Below are 18809 nucleotides of genomic sequence, written 5' to 3' on the forward strand. Positions count from 1 at the left end.
TCCTGGGAGTGCATTCTGATGAAGATCATCAAAGGTAAGTGAATATTTATAATGTTATTTCTGACTTCTGTTGACTGCACAATATGGCGGATCTCTTTTTGGCTTGTTTGGTCTCTGAGCGCCGTACTCAGATTATTGCATGGTTTGCATTTTCCGTAAGGCTTTTTTGAAATCTGACACAGCGGTTGCATTAAGGAGAAGTGTATCTAAAGTTCCATGCATAACACTTGTATTTTCATCAACATTTATTATGAGAATTTCTGTAAATTGATGTGGCTCTCTGCAAGATCACCGGATGTTTTTGGAACTACTGAACATAACGCGCCAATGTATACTGAGATTGTTTTATATAAATATAAACTTTATCGAACAAAACATACATGTATTGTGTTACATGAAGTTCTATGAGTGTCACGTGATGAAGATCATCAAAGGTTAGTGATTCATTCTATCGCTATTTCTGATTTTTGTGACTCCTCTCGACGGTTCCCGGTCCGGAATCTCCGGCGACTGTTCCCGGTCCGGAATCTCCGGCGACGGTTCCCGGTCCGGAATCTCCGGCGACGGTCCCCGGTCCGGAGCTTCCAAACATGGCGTACAGTCCAGCTCCATGGCAGGAGCTCTCCTCTGCTCCGATTCCCAGTCCAGACACGGTGTCCAGTCCCGCTCCATGGTTTGCTGAGTGTGAAATGAATATACAACTAGTCATTGACAATTGTGTGGAGTTTGGAGTTTGTGACAGCAACTGTCAGTTTATTACAGTATTATAGACACTATGTCCTGGTGTTTCCTATGATCGTCTATGTAGAAGAACCCTTTATCTTCTAATGACTTTTATGTAGCTTGTGAGCTGCATAGAGATACATGTGCATAAGAGTCTCAGCTTTTCATAGATATATTTGAATAGTGTGTAGCTCAAACCATTCGGACTCTACAGACGTTCTTATAAAAAAAAGACTCGCCCCTGGGCCACTTTGGGATCCGCCGAACAGACTAATGGTTGGTACCAATGATTGCAGAAGAAATAGACAAAACCAATGGTACCTTGACGTCTGTAGCTCAAACACACAATCTTTAAAAGACGATAGATGGCCAAAATCACGCCAGCACAATGGTGGGACTCATTGGGTTAACGGTTGCTTCAAGTGGAAATTACATTGAATTTGCACCATTTAAATCTTATTCAAATCTGTTCATATACACCCTCAAAAAGAATGTCAATTTTTTTTGGTGTGTGATAAGTGAACATGTAGATATCCAAATGTTAATGTTTTCATACATTCATAGAATGTTTGGAAATGACGTAGAGTCAGGTATTTGTGAAAATTCCATAGTAATATGAATGTGAAAGACATGCATTTGAGCAATTAATAGACATTGCACTCAATAAAAACTCAGTCTTGTCCAGATCCAGATCCGGACTCTGCGCCATAACCAATCACAGCTAGAGTAGGCCTATTATACCAATAGGCAATACCATACGAGAATGTGCCATTCACGTTGATGTTGCACTGTACTGGACTGTGTTTACAGGCAGCAGAACAGCGCAACTTTGTTTGGATCATTGTTTAGAAAGCAGTAGCAAAAGTCACAAAAGAAACCTGAATTGTTTTCTGCAAATATATAAATAACAGGAGTCTTACTTTTTGGAACTTTACAGTCCTATTGCTCAATCAACAAACTATTTCTCCCTCAGCCTTAGCCCATTCATAGACGCTAACTACCTTTAGCGTCTATTCATGAAGGTGTGTTCTGGCCGGTGGAGTTTTGTTAAGTGCCCCTTGTCCTGAAAGGTAACAGGCATTGCTTGCGGTACATTATCTTTCATATCAGCAATAAATAATAGAATTCAAATAAAAGGTTCATTTTACCTCACACTTTTATAGGATTAGGGTTATTGTCTCTTTTTTTTAAAGATTCTTTCTCACTGATTATAAAACATTTGTTCCATGTTTCATAAACCTTATTACAGGCAATGATTATTGAGGTTTCTAAATGTTAAAACGGAGTGTCGAGATTGTTGTTCACCTGGTCCCACCGGTAACCGATGCTGAGATAGCTGAGAACCCTTGGGATAAGGCAGAATGCCTTGTTAATGCCTTGGGTTCTCGAGAACGTCAGCCTGTGCAGAACAACAACAACAACAACAACAACAACGATATTAGCCTGAGCCAGGTGAGCTCAAGTCTAGCACAGGGGACAGTAGATAAACCCTCTCATACTTTTTCAGTGTTTCGTTGACAGCCAAAATTGCACTGTGAATACGATGGGGTGGAAGTCTACCACTCACCCACTTGTCCAGGTGATAACATAACATCTACAGTACAGGTCTCTGTGTTATTTAAGGTTCTAGATAGCTAAATGACTTAGCTATCAATTCATATTGCTAGCTTGCTAAGTAAATTGGCCTACATAAATAGATAAGCCAAAGCCTTAGCCACGTACTGCATAGCTAGATTGATTGTGTTGAGATTCCCAATCACTGCCCTCTTCCTCGTTTTTCCCCCCAGAAATATTGGGTTTGTGAATCTGAAGCAGCTCATCTCCTGAATTGCTGGAGGCAGCAAACAATGTACTAGATGTGATTTACAACTGATAACAATATTTATTAGACTACCTAGTGATTTATTGTTGAATTTTATTAATCATGTATTGACAGCATCCTTTTAATTCTGACAACAATGCCTGCCAACAATGCCTTGTAATGGAATTTTGGGTCAAATATATCCTCTTTTTTTAAAACTCTTATAAAGTTGGTTTTGAAACATAATATTAAAATACCTGTTGGTTTCATTTCAGCAAAGTAGTAAAAACAGTGTCAGTTCCACTTTAAGATAAGTTAAATGTACTGACAACCCGACTGAATGAAAAATCAGCAACGAAATCCGTTGGCCAGCAAGCGAGAGGGTTTTCAGCAGTTTAATTCAATGTTTTCGCTGCGTGAAAGATAGCCACATCTGTAGAGTGTGTTACTCGCCTGCATAAGGTAAGTCTGAATACCAACTACTGAGAACTGCATCGGAAAGGCGTTCGTAGGAAAGGCATATATTTCCTACGTCTGAATCAGCCCCATGGTGAATTTGGGCTGGTAATATATTGATTTATTTTTTACCCTATGTTTTTTCTGTTACCTGTTGTTGTTTTCTCTGCAGAAAGAGCAATTGACTCAGGTCCGCAAGCAGATCTCCCGGGAGGAGCATGAAAAGAGACATCTGGGGAACTACAGGTAAAGGGGGAAGAGGCACCGAGTGAGGAGGGCTTCACTTACATTTACGGGGTCATATGCGGAGCACCCGGATCTCAGGAGGATAAATAACATTGGGAGAGAAAATAAATGGAATGTTTGAGTGGGACGAAAGTGAGAAAGCGACAGAGTGAGGGGGTGCAGAGGCTTGAGTTGTGACTTATGCGTGAGTGGTACCAAGGAGTTATTGAGAGAAAGAAAGAGAGAGAGAGAGTGCTTTGCAGAGGTTTGAGTCGTGAATCCCATGCGTTCACAAAGGCAGCGCAGCCACGTCATGCGAAAAGAACAGGCAAACGAGTAAGCGTCTGATCTCCTCCTCACTAATAAAGACTTCAGAAGACGAACGTAGGCCAGTCAATTCTTTATAGTATCGTTGATGTGTCTGAGCCAGAGCTTGTTTTTCGTTCATTGTTAATACTCTCTCCATCCCTCAGCTTTCTCTTTCTGTCTCTCCCCCCACCTCTCGCTCGCTCTCTCCTTTTGCATCAGTGACCTCTTCCCTGAACACTCAATGAGCGGATAGTCTAATGGCGACGTGCGTCTGTGAATTATTGTCGGTAGCTAACCCTGCCAGACACACCAGTCTGGAACCCGAGCTAATAGACCCCGTCTGTTTCCCAAGTGGCACCCTATGCCCTTAATAGCACACTACTTTTGACAAGGTCCCATAGGGCCATAGTGTACTATATAGGGAATACAGTGCCATTTGGGATGCAACCCCTGGGATTCATACACGGCATCGGGATCTGATTTAGGCTCGCTCGTTAGCGTCCCTTAACGAACTTAGCCCGTCATTAGATGAAATGCACTTCAGGTACGGGAGTCAGACGAGAGACCGGCATCAAAGGGAGCTCAGGTCCAGTGCCTGTCACCGTTCGTTTATCAAACTTCTCAGAAGTGTGTGTGTGCATGCCTGTGTGTGTGCATGTCTGTGCGTGTGTGTGTGCGTGTTTATGTGTGAATGTGTGTGTGTGTGTGTGTGTGTGTGTATTAACCAGCGTAGGGGACTTAATAAAAGGCTGGGAAGGGACAAGTCAAGTCGAAACTCATTGAAATAGGTCAAGTTTTGAGCTGATGTAATTGCCAGTTCTTACACGATCCCCAACTAATCAAAACAAGGGCTGAAATATGCAGAAACATTCTGAACATGAACAACTCCTTCAGAAGAAACATGTGGGTCAAATTGCAGATTAAGCAGCCATATGTTTAAAAGCTGGGGCCAAAATATGAGCGATGGCGAACACACAGGTTGCGTCCCAAATTATACCCTATTCCCTATATAGTGTACTACTTTTGACTGGAGCCCTATAGGGCCATCGCTAAACTTTGCCTCTCGAGTTGAGCCATCACTCACATGTGTAGCTCTTAAAGGATTGACAGCTTTATCCCCCCACGATCTCAACATTTACATTGGTTTATCCCCTTGATTATGGTGGGTGAGGGGGCCGTTCCAACCCCAAAGCAGGCTGTTCGCGCTTCAAAATGACTGGCTATACAGATGTTCGATCACCCTGTTGCAGGAGAACTTTCCTTTAATGCCAAATTTATTTGAGGTTTAAAAAGGCTTCTGAAGATTGTAATTTCCACTTTGAAATATCAGACTTCATTTCCCCTTGTGAAAAATGCATCAACCCTGCAAAAAGGTCCATTAATTATAAAGTCACATTTCCTGTTGCTGCAGGATTATTTTTCTGCTGCAGCAAACTGGCTAAAATGTAAAATCCTACATTTAAGCCAGTCTCCACCATCAATTAAATTAGCCGTCTATTAGCACTGAGCCCACTGAGCAAAAACTGATTGAATCAACATTGTTTGCACATCATTTCAACCCAAATGTTCAAGATGATGACGTTGAATCAACGAGGAAAACTGATTGGATTTGAAAAAAGTGACCAATGTAAAAGAGTTTAGTCTTTTTTTCACCCAACTTTTAAATAAAATTCAATATGTCATTGAATGTAGGTGCCATTATTTGTTGATTTTACATTGAATTCACATTAGTTGACAACTCAACCAAAATCAAATCTATACGTGGAACTGACGTCTGTGCCCAGTGGGAGGGAACTTAAACTGACATTCCAAAAAACGTCAATAGAAAAAGGTACTGGTTGACTTTCCTCGGTGGTTACTGTTTATTTAAATTAATGTTATGTCATTGTTTTTGTTCCCTCTCCTCCCACAGACGTATTTACCCCCCAGATGACAAGCTCCTCCTGGAGAAGTATGAAAGCCTCCTCTCAGCTGCCTTTCAGACCTTCCTCGCCGGCCGAGCGGCCTCACTTCAAAAGGAAATGAATAATCCTCTGAAACGAATGAAGGTATGTACCTGAGACTGAACAGCACACACACACACTCTCTCCTCTCTTTTACCTCTCTCTCTTTCACTCGCCCTCTCTCTCTCTCTCTCTCTCCATCTCTTTCTTGCCCCTCACCTCTATTTAGATGCTCTCTGCAAAAAAAAAGAAGAGTGAAAAATACATACAGAGAGAGAGAGTGTCACGCCCCCTCCTCGATCCGTGTTTGTCACCTTGTCCTTGAAAGCGTCCATTGATCGCTGATCATAGCATTTGTTAAAAGCAGGACGAACCCGTACACATCTTTGTTTCCAGTTGCTTTGTCTGGCTCTGGCCTTTCCCCTTCTCCTCAGTCTAGGCGTTCACTGTTATCCCTTAGCTCTTCTCTGTGAATTGTCACAGTGTTAATTTGAAGTGGTTTCTCAAAGATCTCAATGTATTTGAAGGTGCTTGTGATGGTTGAATTTTTTATGGAATGCAGTGGAAGCAGCTGTGTTGCTGCGGTTTGTGGTCCGAGGGTACGTTCATAGAGAAAATAATTGTTAATAGGGAAATCGCAGGGATGCTCTGGCATTGGGGGAGAGACGGACTGCATCCCAAATGGCACCCTATTGCCAATAGTGCAGTACTTTTGACAAGGGCCCATGGTGCTCTGGTCGAAAGCTGTGCTTTTGTAGGGAATAGGGTGCCATTTGGGATGCACACATGCTTTCTGAGGAGTTTTATTCATGATGCATTTCAGATGGAGTGGTGGTGTTTGGTTTCTATACTGTGAGAAAGGGATAAAGAAAGGGAGAGAGAGAGAGAGCACGAGTAGGTAGACAAGGAGGAGTATGAGAGAGACGCGGTAAAGCGGTAAAGTGGTATGGTTGATACTTGGGGGGGGTTGGACTGTTAGGGAGTTAGCAAAAGGGGAGAAAGTGTGTTTGAGAGTAGGAGAAAGGGAGACTGAGGGAGGAAGAGAGAGAGAGACAGAGGGAGTTTTAGGAGAAGGGAAGGTGAGACAGATAGACAAATAGAGAGTTAGCAATAGCCTGGGAGGGAGGGAGGGAGGGAGGGAGGGAGGGAGGGAGGGAGGGAGGGAGGGAGGGAGGGAGGGAGGGAGGGAGATGGATTTGGAGGGATCTGCCATATGTACATGTGGCTTTGAGTCTATATGAGCTAACCTCCTGCAGAGCGAGAGGCTGGCTGCGCTGGTTGGTTGGTTCATGATCAGGGATTCAACCAAATGCCAACACAGCTTTGGCCTTATGACCCTGGCACACACACACACACACACACACACACACACAAGTAGACACACACATACTTTTGTCCCCGCATTTGACATTTGAGCAGCCTAAAGCTACTTGATTGCTAATCTGAGAGACCACAGTCACGTTTAATCTGTATTTGAGAGACAATGGGAGGGTGCCATGCACGACAGCAAAGCAACATTAATCACCCTCTCTCTAATTCAGCCGCGGCCAAAAAGGAGAAGGGGCCCAGCGTATTGGCCACGGGTAACATAAAGTTTCCAAATTGATCATGGCTGCGTTCCAGATGCGGCACCCTATTCCCTACATAGTGCACTATTATAGGGTATAGGGTGTCATTTGGGATGCAACCCATACATCAATAAAGAGTAACACATGTTCTGCCAGGTCTTTCATGGTCTAGCTATGCAATGGTACTGAGGCATTATGGAAGTGGAACACCTGTGTTTTCACGTCTGCTTGCAAGTCGGGAGTAGCAACAGAATCTTACAACCCTTATTAGTGGTAGTTGATCGATTGATTAAATGTGTAATTGATAGAATTCATAATTTGGCAGTTGGTTTATGGTACTGTGTTTTACGGTACCATAGGCTGTTATACTGACTTGAGATCTGCACTCATACTCAAACTTCTGGTTTAGTCTCCCATTGGCGTTAATGAATGATCAAGTACTAACCAACTGTATTCTGTGTGTTTGCAGGAGGAGGACATCTTGGACCTGCTGGAGCAGTGTGAGCTGGACGACGAGAAGCTGCTGGGGAAATCGTCACGGCAGAGAGGACCCAAGGTGAGATAGAGAGGGAGGGAAGGAGGCAGGGAGGAAGAGAGGCCTCTTCATCTTCTCCAAATGTCTTTGGGTCCATGAAAAGTGCTATGTAAAATCCATGTATTATCATTATTAACAGAGAAAAAGAGAGATGGAAGAATGAGCGAGAGGAGAGTATGAGGAGGAGGAGGAAGGTTTGAAAGCGAGGAATGGATGAAGGAAGGAAGGGAGGTAGAGAGAGGGGGCAGATGCCCTAAGGGAACACACAGAAAGAGAGAGGGAGAATGTCTGAGAGAAGGGGAAGAAGGAAAAAAGGCAAAGAAGCAGATGTATAAAAAGGCTGTTGCCATAAAGCAGGCATTCCCAACCTTTTTACCACTGGGCCCCCTTTTTCACATTTGAAAAATGGCACCCCCCCTCTTTAAAAAAAAAAATGTTTATTGAGATAGCCTATATTAAATACACCACTAGCTTGATTTTGTTTTAATTTGAGGGACCTAGGAAAATGTTGTTTTGAAGCTCATTTCCTGCAATTATACATCCTGCAACTCATGACATCTTTTAGGTAGAGTCTAGACCCGATTTCTCTGAATGTTCTTCCCCTACCAAATATGTTTTATGATAATTTACATGAACCCTCAATTGAATTATACATATTCTGTTTTACAGAAAGTGAATAGATCAGTTGATAGCAACGGAGTCACACATTGTATAAGATTACTTCCCAAGCAAAGTCCGTTTTCTTTGAGTCTTCGACTTTAGAAGGCTGTAGCTCAGCTTCTGAATGTCATAGAGACAATCCAAATATATTCCAATGTGCATCAGTCATGTCTTCCTATGGCATTTCACCTCTTGCTTCTAGCAAACATTGAAGATATTGGGGTTGTTTTAGATCTGTCCTAACAATCGCAAATTGTATTTGCAAAACGTTGGCGCCCCCTAGGTTAGGAACCCCTGCCTTAAGGTATCGGAGAGAGAGAGCGAGAGAAAGTGATCCAGAAAAAGCACGTAATGGAGATGGAGAGTCAAAGCAAGATAGGCCCTGGTACAACCAATCCCCTAAGGGAAGACCTGTCAGCTCTCCCTCTCCCTCACTTCCCCTCTCCCTCTCTCTCAGTCCGTTACCCCACATGCCTCAATCCCCCCAATCCCCCATCCCCCATGACAGCACATTACTCTCCCCATCGCCTTTCCCCTATCTCCCTTTCTCCATCTTTCTCTCCACAACCCTACATCTAAACCCATCCCTCACTCCTCCTCTGAAGTGGGGGAAACGCACGACGGGTTGTGTCCCAAATGGCACCCTCTTCTCTACATAGTGCACTACCCTTTACCAAAAATACTACACAGGGAAAAAGGTGCCATTTGGGACATAGTCACCAAGTGTGCGCAGCGAGTCAATGGGACAGTTTTCTGCTGTATTAGGGCCCTTTCCGCGAGGATAACGACTCGTTCAGACACAATTGCTTTTGTCGAAATTAATTTGTGCCTGTCGCTTTGGACCATGCCAAGTGCGGGCTGACGTGGACTGACTGGCCTGCTGGCCCTCCTCTGAGTGCTCTGATGGATCGACACACTCCCAGGGGCTGTATTACGGGCCATCTGGAAAAAGAGGGAGAGAAGGAGAGAGGGGTTGAAATGAAGCAATTTAAATACTGTGGATTCATACTTAAGCAGTGTAGAAAGGGTTGATAGAGGGAGAGAGAGAGGTGATAGAGAGAGATGGTTTTCTTTTCTCCCCTTTCTCTTTTTTCTGTCCCTCTCTTTCTATCCTATGCTATTTTTGTCTCTCCCTTTCTCTCTTTCTTCCCCCTCTCTCACTCTCGCCACTTTGTTCCCCCCTCCGGTGATTGTATATAAGCTCATGCCTAGGATCACATCCTGCACATACATTTTGTACGCGAGAAGCGCTTGCTAAATTAGCTGATGAATAACAGATGTGAATGCTTTATTAATGCTAACAATGTGTTCCTTCCATGGTGTGAAATAGACATTCAATTTAATTAACTTTTTTTGTGTCTGGTGGTGAGGGGGGAAATGATAAATTCATGCTACAAAGGCCAAGAAGGAGGATTTGAGTGGCCGCTTGGATTTAATTAATATGTCTCTCTCCACCGTCGCTTTAATCACAGCTACAGAGACAACACACACACGGCTCATTGGGTGTGTACACATGAATGGCGTGTGGAACACGCTCACCTGTGTGTGCGCAGACGAGCACAGATGCACATACAGAAGCAGGATCTTAATTTGATCACTCTGTTTTTGCTGAGAAGTTTCCTGCATAGCAGGAAATGCAAAATATGAGTGTATTCATGGTTTAAAAAGGCCTATTAAGTTTGTCATTCCCACTTTAAAATGTCAGACTTGATTTGCCCTAACGAAAAATGTATTAACCCCTACAAAAAATGTCCATTAATTATAATCCACCTAATAATTCACATTTCCTGTTGCTGCAGGATTATTTTCCTGCTGAAGCAAACTGGCTCAAATGAAGTTTGTACATCAGTACACATAGACAGACACACATATGCACAAACACTCATACATATAGTACACAGACACACACCACATATGCTCAGATAAACACACAGTCATACACTGAGACACATACACACCGATGCACACGCGTATTTGTAGACACATGAACACTCACACTGACACACACACACGTACGGGCCCGTGGTGTCACCTCTGCTTCTCACAGTGACGGACGGTAATTGGCTAGGGTTGAAGGGTGTGTCTGTGGGTGCTGACATAATCTTCTCTCTCTCTCTTTCTCTCTCACTGTGTGTCCGTGTCTCTCTGTCTGTGTGTCTCTCTGTCTGTGGGTGTGTGTATCTCCTTGTGTGTGTGTGTGTCAGCCCCTGTCCTCCATGCCTGAGAGCGCCCAGACGCCGTGCGGCAGGAGACAAAGAGAGTACGGAGGCGACGGAGGAGACGCCAGTGGCAGCAGCGTCAACAACAGCAGCTCTGAGGAGGGCCCTGAAGAGGAGGATGACAGGGAGGATGAGAGGGAAGGAGGGAAGACAAGGGAGAAAAAGAGTGTCTCTTACGACCTGGGAGAGAACAAGTATAAGTCGTCGTCGGAGCGCTCAGGTGAGGAGGAGAGGAGGAGAGCACCCCAGACACGCACCGAAACACACAAATGCACAGACGTATACGCACAGAGACACAGACAGAGACATGCACAGAAACACACAAATGCACAGGTGTACACACACAGAGACACAGACAGAGACACGCACCGAAACACACAAATGCACAGACGTACACGCACAGAGACACAGACAGAGACACGCTCAGAAACACACAAATGCACAGGTGTACACGCACAGAGACACAGACAGAGACACGCACAGAAACACATACACACACTCCTTCCCCCTTCACACACACACACCCTCGTAAAATGGAGGAGGGGGGTCTGGGAATGTCTTTATTAGCAATCAGAGGCCTCTTCTATAAGAAGGCTATTTCACAGACATTCTCTCCATTTCCTCCTTTCTTGGACTGCTTCCCAAATGGCACCATATTCTCTATAGAGTGCACTACTTTTGACCAGGGCCCAATGGGTCCTGGTCAAAAGTAGTGCACTAAGTTTATATAGGGAATAGGGTTCCATTTGGGATGTAGTCCTGGTATATTGGGGAGAAGGCTGTTTTATGAGAGGGCTCTCTCTGGCCATGATGCCTTCCAGATGACTACAAGGGTCCAGTGATTACTAAAACAAACTTGTGTCACACACGTGCACGCATGCAGACACACACTCAGGCTGTCCTATACACCAGGGCAGGCAGGGAGGTTGGTAAGTAGGTAGGTGCCGATGCACGTACACGCACACACGTACACGTGTGCAAATACTCATAGGCATTAGACACATGATTGCTCTATATGACCCTCACACACACATACACTCTCTCTCTCTCGCTCTTTCTCTCCAGCATGCCAAGTTCCTAGATATACTGCAGTGTTGGGTTTGGTGGTGTCGGCCAAGTCCCGGTCTAGCTAAATTAGTGATGTAAATCTGTATAATGCATTTGTTTACCTAATTAATACATGAAACAGGCTAAATCCATATTTTTTAATTAGGGTCATCGTCTGATGATGGCTCCATGGGAAGGCTTTTTATTCTACTAGTTGTTGTCGTGTGTGTGTGTTTGTGCTTGTGTGTGTGCGTGTGCGTGCGTGTGTGCGTGCGTGCGTGCGTGCGTGCGTGCGTGTGTGTGTGTGTGTGTGTGTGTGTGTGTGTGTGTGTGGCATGTAGTAGAGTGAGACAGAGGCTTGTGGCTTACCTTGAAAACTCTTTCAGCAAATTGGCCTGAAATGTGCTCTTCGGGAAACTAGAGGGAAAGATTGATAATTTGGATATTCCTACAGGTTTATAAGGTAATGTGTCTTTTCCACCAAGTTTCAAAGTCCCAATCCAGGTAGAAAAAACAAACAAAAATGTATTTGTGTTGCATTGTGAAATATTGGGTGTTTTTCTGCTCTAGCATTATATTTTCCATTAGGGGTATATCTCAAATGGCACCCTATTCCATATATAGTGCACTACTTTTGACCAGAGTCCAATGGGCCCTGGTCAAAAGTAGAGCACTACATAGGAAATATGGGGCCATTTGGTACACAGCCTAGGTCCAGAATGAAGGACAAAGAAGTGATTTGGCTGGATTTGAGGGGCTGCTCTTCGCTGGAGTGACTTTGCCTCCGCCTACCGACTCCATAAGCGCCCATCTGGGGGCGGCCTCAGCTAAGCCCTATAATGTGGCCGATTTGGCAAGTTCCGTGCTCAAGGTTCGCCGGTGCAGCAACACACACACACACACACACACACACACACACACACACACTGTCTCATGTCCAGACACACACACACATATATACGAGCAGACGCACACACATGCACACAAACTTTCATCTCCAGGCTTACACACACACACACACTGGGCTGGCTGGACGTGCTGCTGGAGGTGGTTCAAGCTCCGTGGTCCTGGGGAGGTTCTGTGGCTGTGACTGGGCTGGATGGGCCCGCTGCCCTGCTCTCTAATCCGGCCTGAGGAGGGAAGAGAGCAGCCGGCCCACAGCCACAGAAACACATGCTTTAGTGATTAATGAAAGCCACATTCAATAGGCCACCACGTCGGGTCCCGGAATGGGACTTTTAATGCCACACTTCATTTTCAACGATGGAATGAAAGTGAACAGTATGAAAAGCAGAGCATGAGAGGACAGATGAGAGGGGGAGAAAAAGAGAGATAGAGAGCGAGAGAAGTGAGAGAGTTCCCCCTCTTTGGACTAAGTTATTTAGGTCACCACTTTATTCCTTCATTTCATGTAATCTTTTTTTCTTCTCCTTTTCTTCATCCCTCTCTCTCAGGACGGGTTCACTGGAAACCTCTGATGAAGCCGGTCAAGGCCGGCCTCTCTGCCTCCTCCTCCCCGACCCTCTCTGGGCCAATCAGACGCTCCATCTCCTGCCCGCGTTCTATATCCTCCCTGGCCGCCCAGTCACCCACCAATGAGACACGAGCCTCGCTGGCCAGGCCCTCCGTTCCTGCGGCGACGGCCCTCGTTAGGCCAAGCTCCGCTTCTCTGCGCTCTCATTCGCTCAGCCGCAGCGGCTCCACCCACAGGGTGCCGCACAGTAGTAGTCTAGGTACCATCCACGCTAACATGGTGAGTTACAAACATACACACACACGCACTTATCATTACACTTTCTACATTCACACTTTCTACACTCTCTGTCTCATGCTCTTTCTCCCCCTCCCTTGGGAGCATACAGTAGGCTACTATTACCATACCATGTAGTGCCTGACGAAACCTTTCAAGTTGCTAAAACTATCTCCACATTCTGTGGATGGCCCTTCTTTGGATGAGGCCCTGTGCTGTGTGGCTCTAAGCCTGTACAGATAACTGTCCTCCTAACCCAATGTAGGTCTGTGTCTGGCCTCTCTTGACACACACACACATTATGCCCATTCTCTTTATATGCTCAGTCTCAGTCTGTTCCTGGAGGCCTCAGCAATATGGACTCTGAGCTGGAGTGCTCTCCAATTACCATGGCCACGCTGTCTTCTCTCTCTCTCTCTGTCTTTCTTTCCCTCTTTCTTTTTCTCTCTCTCTCTCTTCTCTCTTTCTACCCCATCTCTCTCTCTAGCTCTCTTCTCTCTGAGATCTCAGCTGAAACCCACGATGAAAAGCATTTAAACCCTATTCATGTTCTTTTCTCTCCTCTCTTTCCTTTGTGTGTCTGACCCTTGTGTGTGTGTGTGTGTGTGTGTGTGTTTGACCTATATGTGTGTCTGTCGGGCCTGTATTCATTTGTTTTGTTTATTTGTTTGGCTTATGTATGTGTTTTGAACATTTGTGTGTGCAGGGTGATCCCGTGCTGATCCTGAGGAGTAAAGACCAGGAGACAGAGCTGACAAGACAGAGCCTGGCCGCTCTCAGCGCCATGAGGATCCGCTTCCCGGGGAAGACTGAGGAGGAGGCCGAGGCCGTTCTGGATGAGGTGTGTGTGTGTGTGTGTGTGCGTGCGTGCGTGCGGGAAAGTATATACAGCGTATCTCCAAAGAGAGACAATGGCCAGAGCCAACCATACAGTATGGGACTATTCCTGACCTCCCAGCCCCTCCACAGTGGCCTCCTGACTGCCTATTGTCTTTGAAAACTCCCTCATGGCCAAAACGTGGGCAGCAGAAAGCCTCACTGTATTCCCCTCAGCTCCTGTGTATTTATCAATGCCTCTTTTCCCCTGGACGGATCGCCTCCGCTACATTGGTGTCGAGGTCGTGTGACACAATTGCAGTTCCAACTGTTCCGCTAATAAACTCTTTATAGGTGCGCAGATGAGCAGCCGCACCTGGCTGACTTGTTACCTCACTCGTGAGATGACCGTGTAAAAATAGTGAGCCACCGTGGTTGACTGTGAACTTTAAGCTGCAATATGTCACTTTTTAGGCGACCCGACCAAATTCACATAGAAATGTGACTTATAGATCTGTCATTCGCATTGAAACCAAGTCTAAGAAGCCATAGATCTGTTCAATGTGCGTTATTTCTATGCTTCCCGTGCTTAAGTTTAGTTTTTGTCTTTTACTTTCAGTTTTGTACACCAGCTTCAAACAGCAGAAAATACAGTATTTTTGGTTATTTAAAATATATTTCACAGCAGTTTAGATGGTACAATGATTCTCTACACTTGCTTGTTTTTTTCACATAAAATAAAATTAGGCAAACTATTAGAATTTTAGCAACCAGGAAATATTATATTGCACCTTAAAAAAAAATTATATTCATAGTTGACTATGGTGGCATGCTATTGTTATATTCAAAACATTGCTAGCAACTTGCTCCTCCTAATCACACAGTAAAGCACGGGGGCTTGCTATTTTTACTTTAAACGTGGTGACAAATTGAGATGGTTTTGTGATTGATGTTATTTTCAAAGTCATTTTGATATCTGTTACAAATCATGAGCCAAGTATTATTCAGAACCACAGCAATCATGTGGAATTGTTGTATCCCAAATGGCACCCTATTCTCTTTCCCACTGCATTTCAAACATAACGATTGGTAAAATAGCAAGGTTAGCATCGAAATAGAGAATAAATAAAGTGTGTACATGTTAATGTAAATTAGGTGTCAGTTTGATTTCATATAGGTTCAGCTCAGTTTCAGTTTAACACTTTCTCCTCATATTTTATCATTGATAAGCACCTAAATTGGAACGCAGTGGCTGTACAGTAACATGCTATACATAACATCAGAGCTCAGGTTCTCTGCGTCACAGCGCTGTATGAGTTTTGACTGAGAGCCGTTATAAACCTGAGCGCCACGCGTGACAAGAAGATGCCCCATCCCTCACGCTAGTTGAGCTACTTTTGCGCTTTTGTTGTTGTCTGAGTGAAGGAAATGCTATAAATTTAGAGGAGTCGATGTGTTTTGAAAGATAAGATGTTAAGGATAATATTATTTAAAAAATACCGCTTTGATGTCATGCAAGAAAACCACATACCCATGAGTCCAAATGTGCAATACACATTTCCATATTTGAAAACTCATTGAAAACTCATTTACAGTATCAACATTTATGATCGTTATGATTGATCCAAAGTTAGAAGGATGACACACATTATACCCCAGGTTCTCCTGAACAGATTGATCCTACGTTTGTCATATTGTGCAGATAATTTGCGCCAGAACACGCACTTGAATTCACATGACTCCATGCTACACTCTTAGAAGAAAAAAAAAATGCTATCTAGAACCTAAAAGTGTTCTTCGGATCTCCCCATAGGAGAACCCTTTGAAGAGTCTTTTTTGGTTCCAGATAGAACCCTCTTGGTTCCAGGAAGAATCTGGATCAGGTGGGCATAAATTAAAAGCTTATTCTTTTGCCAACGTGTGTATATAATCTTTCAAAAAATGTAAATGAATATTATTCTAATGTTACTGAATGTATCAAGAGTATTTTCAGATGTTGTTGTTGACAAATGCTGTGAAAATGCACATCAAATCAACAGTGTGATGTTTGAATTTAGTCTTGTGTCAGGTGAACTGTTGTGTCCTCATCTTTGGTCTGATAATTTCCCCATAATAAAGTTCTCTCTGTCATTTGCTACCACGGTCAATCATATGGTTTTTATAGTTCTTCTGTTAGAAACATTTCAATTTGGCCCTGTCCATATAGGCCGAATTCGACGAGTGTAAGGGGTTTAAGGCCTTTCTTCACTGGACACATTCACAGCCACACCATAAAATAAGAAAATAAAAAATGCAGGTCAATTATAACCGTCCTAACACCAGACTCCACAGATTGACAGACGGCCATAGACTGTGAAAAGGTGCGGTGGTCTGAGGCGGCCGGGTCTATAGAATATAGTTTTGGGTTGTGCGTCTTGGATGAAAAGGCCTATTCGGTTGCAGCCGGCCTTGTTCGCAGTTCCCGGCGTCTCTACCGCAAGACATTGATTTAGTCTCCAAGGCACAATGCAAATGCAGACCCTGAACTGTTTGAATACTTGAGTAACAATACCCCGCCGGTTCCATGGGCTGATTGCAGAAAATGAGGGATGAGATGGAGAGGGAGAATAGAAATGGGAGAGAAATTGTTTTTTTGCTTCCATGAGCTGATTGCTGAGAACAGGGGGATGAGTGAGAGAGAGAAAGCTAGAGAAAGAGAGAAACACACACACACACATACAGGAAAAGGAGATCATTTTAATTTTTGTCTTCTTTCTTTGCAAAATGCTGCGGGGGGGGTCTAAGTTTTTGTTCAAAGGCTACTCCTCTTTGCACAATGTCCCAACTGGTGAATAATACAGTAATTGTTGAGTTATTGTTGCAGATTGTTGATTTTATTCTGTGCTTTTATCTCTCAGATACTAGACAACTGGAAGTACCACAAACCCAAAGTGGCCTCTTACTGGCTGGTAAAGTTGGATTCCACCAAACAAAGGAAGGTGAGTGTCATCAAAGCCACTCTCCTGATTTGGATAGTGGCTCTTGATTCTTAATGAAGATGAGAGATGGGGCTGAGGAAATGTACCCACTCTTTTATAACCTACAATATATGGGTATACAGTATAGAATTTCTTTAAATTGTCATTGGACAGCTGTAAATATTGCAGATTATACCTTTAATGCTTGTATTTGTTGTCATATTGAGACATTTGGTAATTCAGTATACCAGCGTTTCTGGATGTGTGCAGATTTATCAGTGAATGCTATCAAAAACATTTCATTCCAAAAACTTGCTCCTCCCTTCTGGCCTCCCCATTCAGTCCCCTTGACAGATCTGGTTAGGTGAAAGCAATATGGTGGAAACTAGGAGGAGCTGTTACTTACACATGCCTTGTTGTGTCAGATCTGTTCAAGGGAGTGAATGATGACTGAGGGGGAGGGAGGAAGTGGCTATGCCTTGCATCACTGTCGTTGACAGCCTTAGCTAGACGTCGTGAGGAATAACAAGCAGTAAACAAAAACAAAGTCACATCTGAAATGACATGAATGTTGTTGATCTCATATGTGGGCTGTGGTGGTGGAATGTGCTGGAATGTATGCTACAGACTCTCTTGTCCCTGGGCCTTTCTAATGAACACCATACATTGGCTGGGCTATCCTAGCACTCTGCTATCTGATTAGCATTGGAGGCCTAGTGATGGTGGAGGTAGCAGTCAAATAGAGACAACGTTTTGCTCTATACCCTACGCTAGCCCATTAATAGTGCATCTCTACCTTTAGAAACACACATGCTCCTATATCGACACACACACATATGCCAGCACACACGGGAACACACACACATACATCATGGCCATCAGTAATAAGTCAAGAAATCAAAGGCTCCACAACAATAGCAATTACATTGCTCTGGAATGAAAGAGAATGGAAAGGAGGGATGAGGGATCCCTCATTGACCGCCTGCAATCTCTGGTAACTGTACTTCTCTTTCTGCCTTCATCAGATACTGCCTACCTACAAACTCCGCCTGATTTCTGTGTGTGTGCGCGTGTGCGTATTATGTGCTTCTTTTTGTATGCATTTGTGTCTGTATTGTGTGTGCATCGGCAGCCACACCAGCCAGACTTCCATTAAACCCCAGGCTTGTCCTAAAGGCTTAGACTACAAATGGTGTAGTTTTCCAGAAGTATTTTTCGCACTTAGCGACCACTTTTTATCTCGCGCCTCTGTTGATGATTTTGATCCCACAATGTTGGCAATTCTACAGGGGAAACAACTCTGTTGATCCCACAATGTTGACAATTATACAGGGGAAACAACTCTGTTGATCCCACAATGTTGACAATTATACAGGGGAAACAACTCTGTTGATCCCACAATGTTGAGAATTCTACAGGGGAAACAACTCTGTTGATCCCACAATGTTGACAATTCTATAGTGGAAACAACTCATTTTATCCCACAATGTTGTCAATTCTACAGGGGAAAACAACTTAACTGTTGATCCCACAATGTTGACAATTCTATAGGGGAAAACAACTCTGTTGATCCGACAATGTGCTTCTTTTTGTATGCATTTGTGTCTGTATTGTGTGTGCATCGGCAGCCACACCAGCCAGACTTCCATTAAACCCCAGGCTTGTCCTAAAGGCTTAGACTACAAATGATGTAGTTTTCCAGAAGTATTTTTCGCACTTAGCGACCACTTTTTATCTCGCACCTCTGTTGATGATTTTGATCCCACAATGTTGGCAATTCTACAGGGGAAACAACTCTGT

The 18809-nt window shown here is 44.0% G+C and overlaps 1 protein-coding gene across 2 annotated transcripts in view; it reads left to right on the forward strand.

The window, feature by feature from the left end:
• The window catches only part of ttll7 (tubulin tyrosine ligase-like family, member 7), a 122346-nt gene that overhangs the window by 77642 nt on the left and 25895 nt on the right, over positions 1–18809 (forward strand). For both annotated transcript variants that reach the window (XR_016495319.1, XM_021599946.3), the window contains exons 12-18: positions 3153–3226; positions 5427–5562; positions 7495–7581; positions 10425–10659; positions 12941–13239; positions 13943–14077; positions 16950–17030. Coding sequence is in view for 1 of the 2 variants with exons in the window: in XM_021599946.3 (XP_021455621.1) it covers positions 3153–3226; positions 5427–5562; positions 7495–7581; positions 10425–10659; positions 12941–13239; positions 13943–14077; positions 16950–17030 (1047 nt within the window). In the remaining variant the exon portion in view is untranslated. The remainder of the gene's footprint in view (positions 1–3152; positions 3227–5426; positions 5563–7494; positions 7582–10424; positions 10660–12940; positions 13240–13942; positions 14078–16949; positions 17031–18809) is intronic.

This window comes from Oncorhynchus mykiss, chromosome 4 (assembly GCF_057628025.1).
Source record: "Oncorhynchus mykiss isolate SJ-2025 chromosome 4, ASM5762802v1, whole genome shotgun sequence".
NCBI classification, from domain to species: Eukaryota; Metazoa; Chordata; class Actinopteri; order Salmoniformes; family Salmonidae; genus Oncorhynchus; species Oncorhynchus mykiss.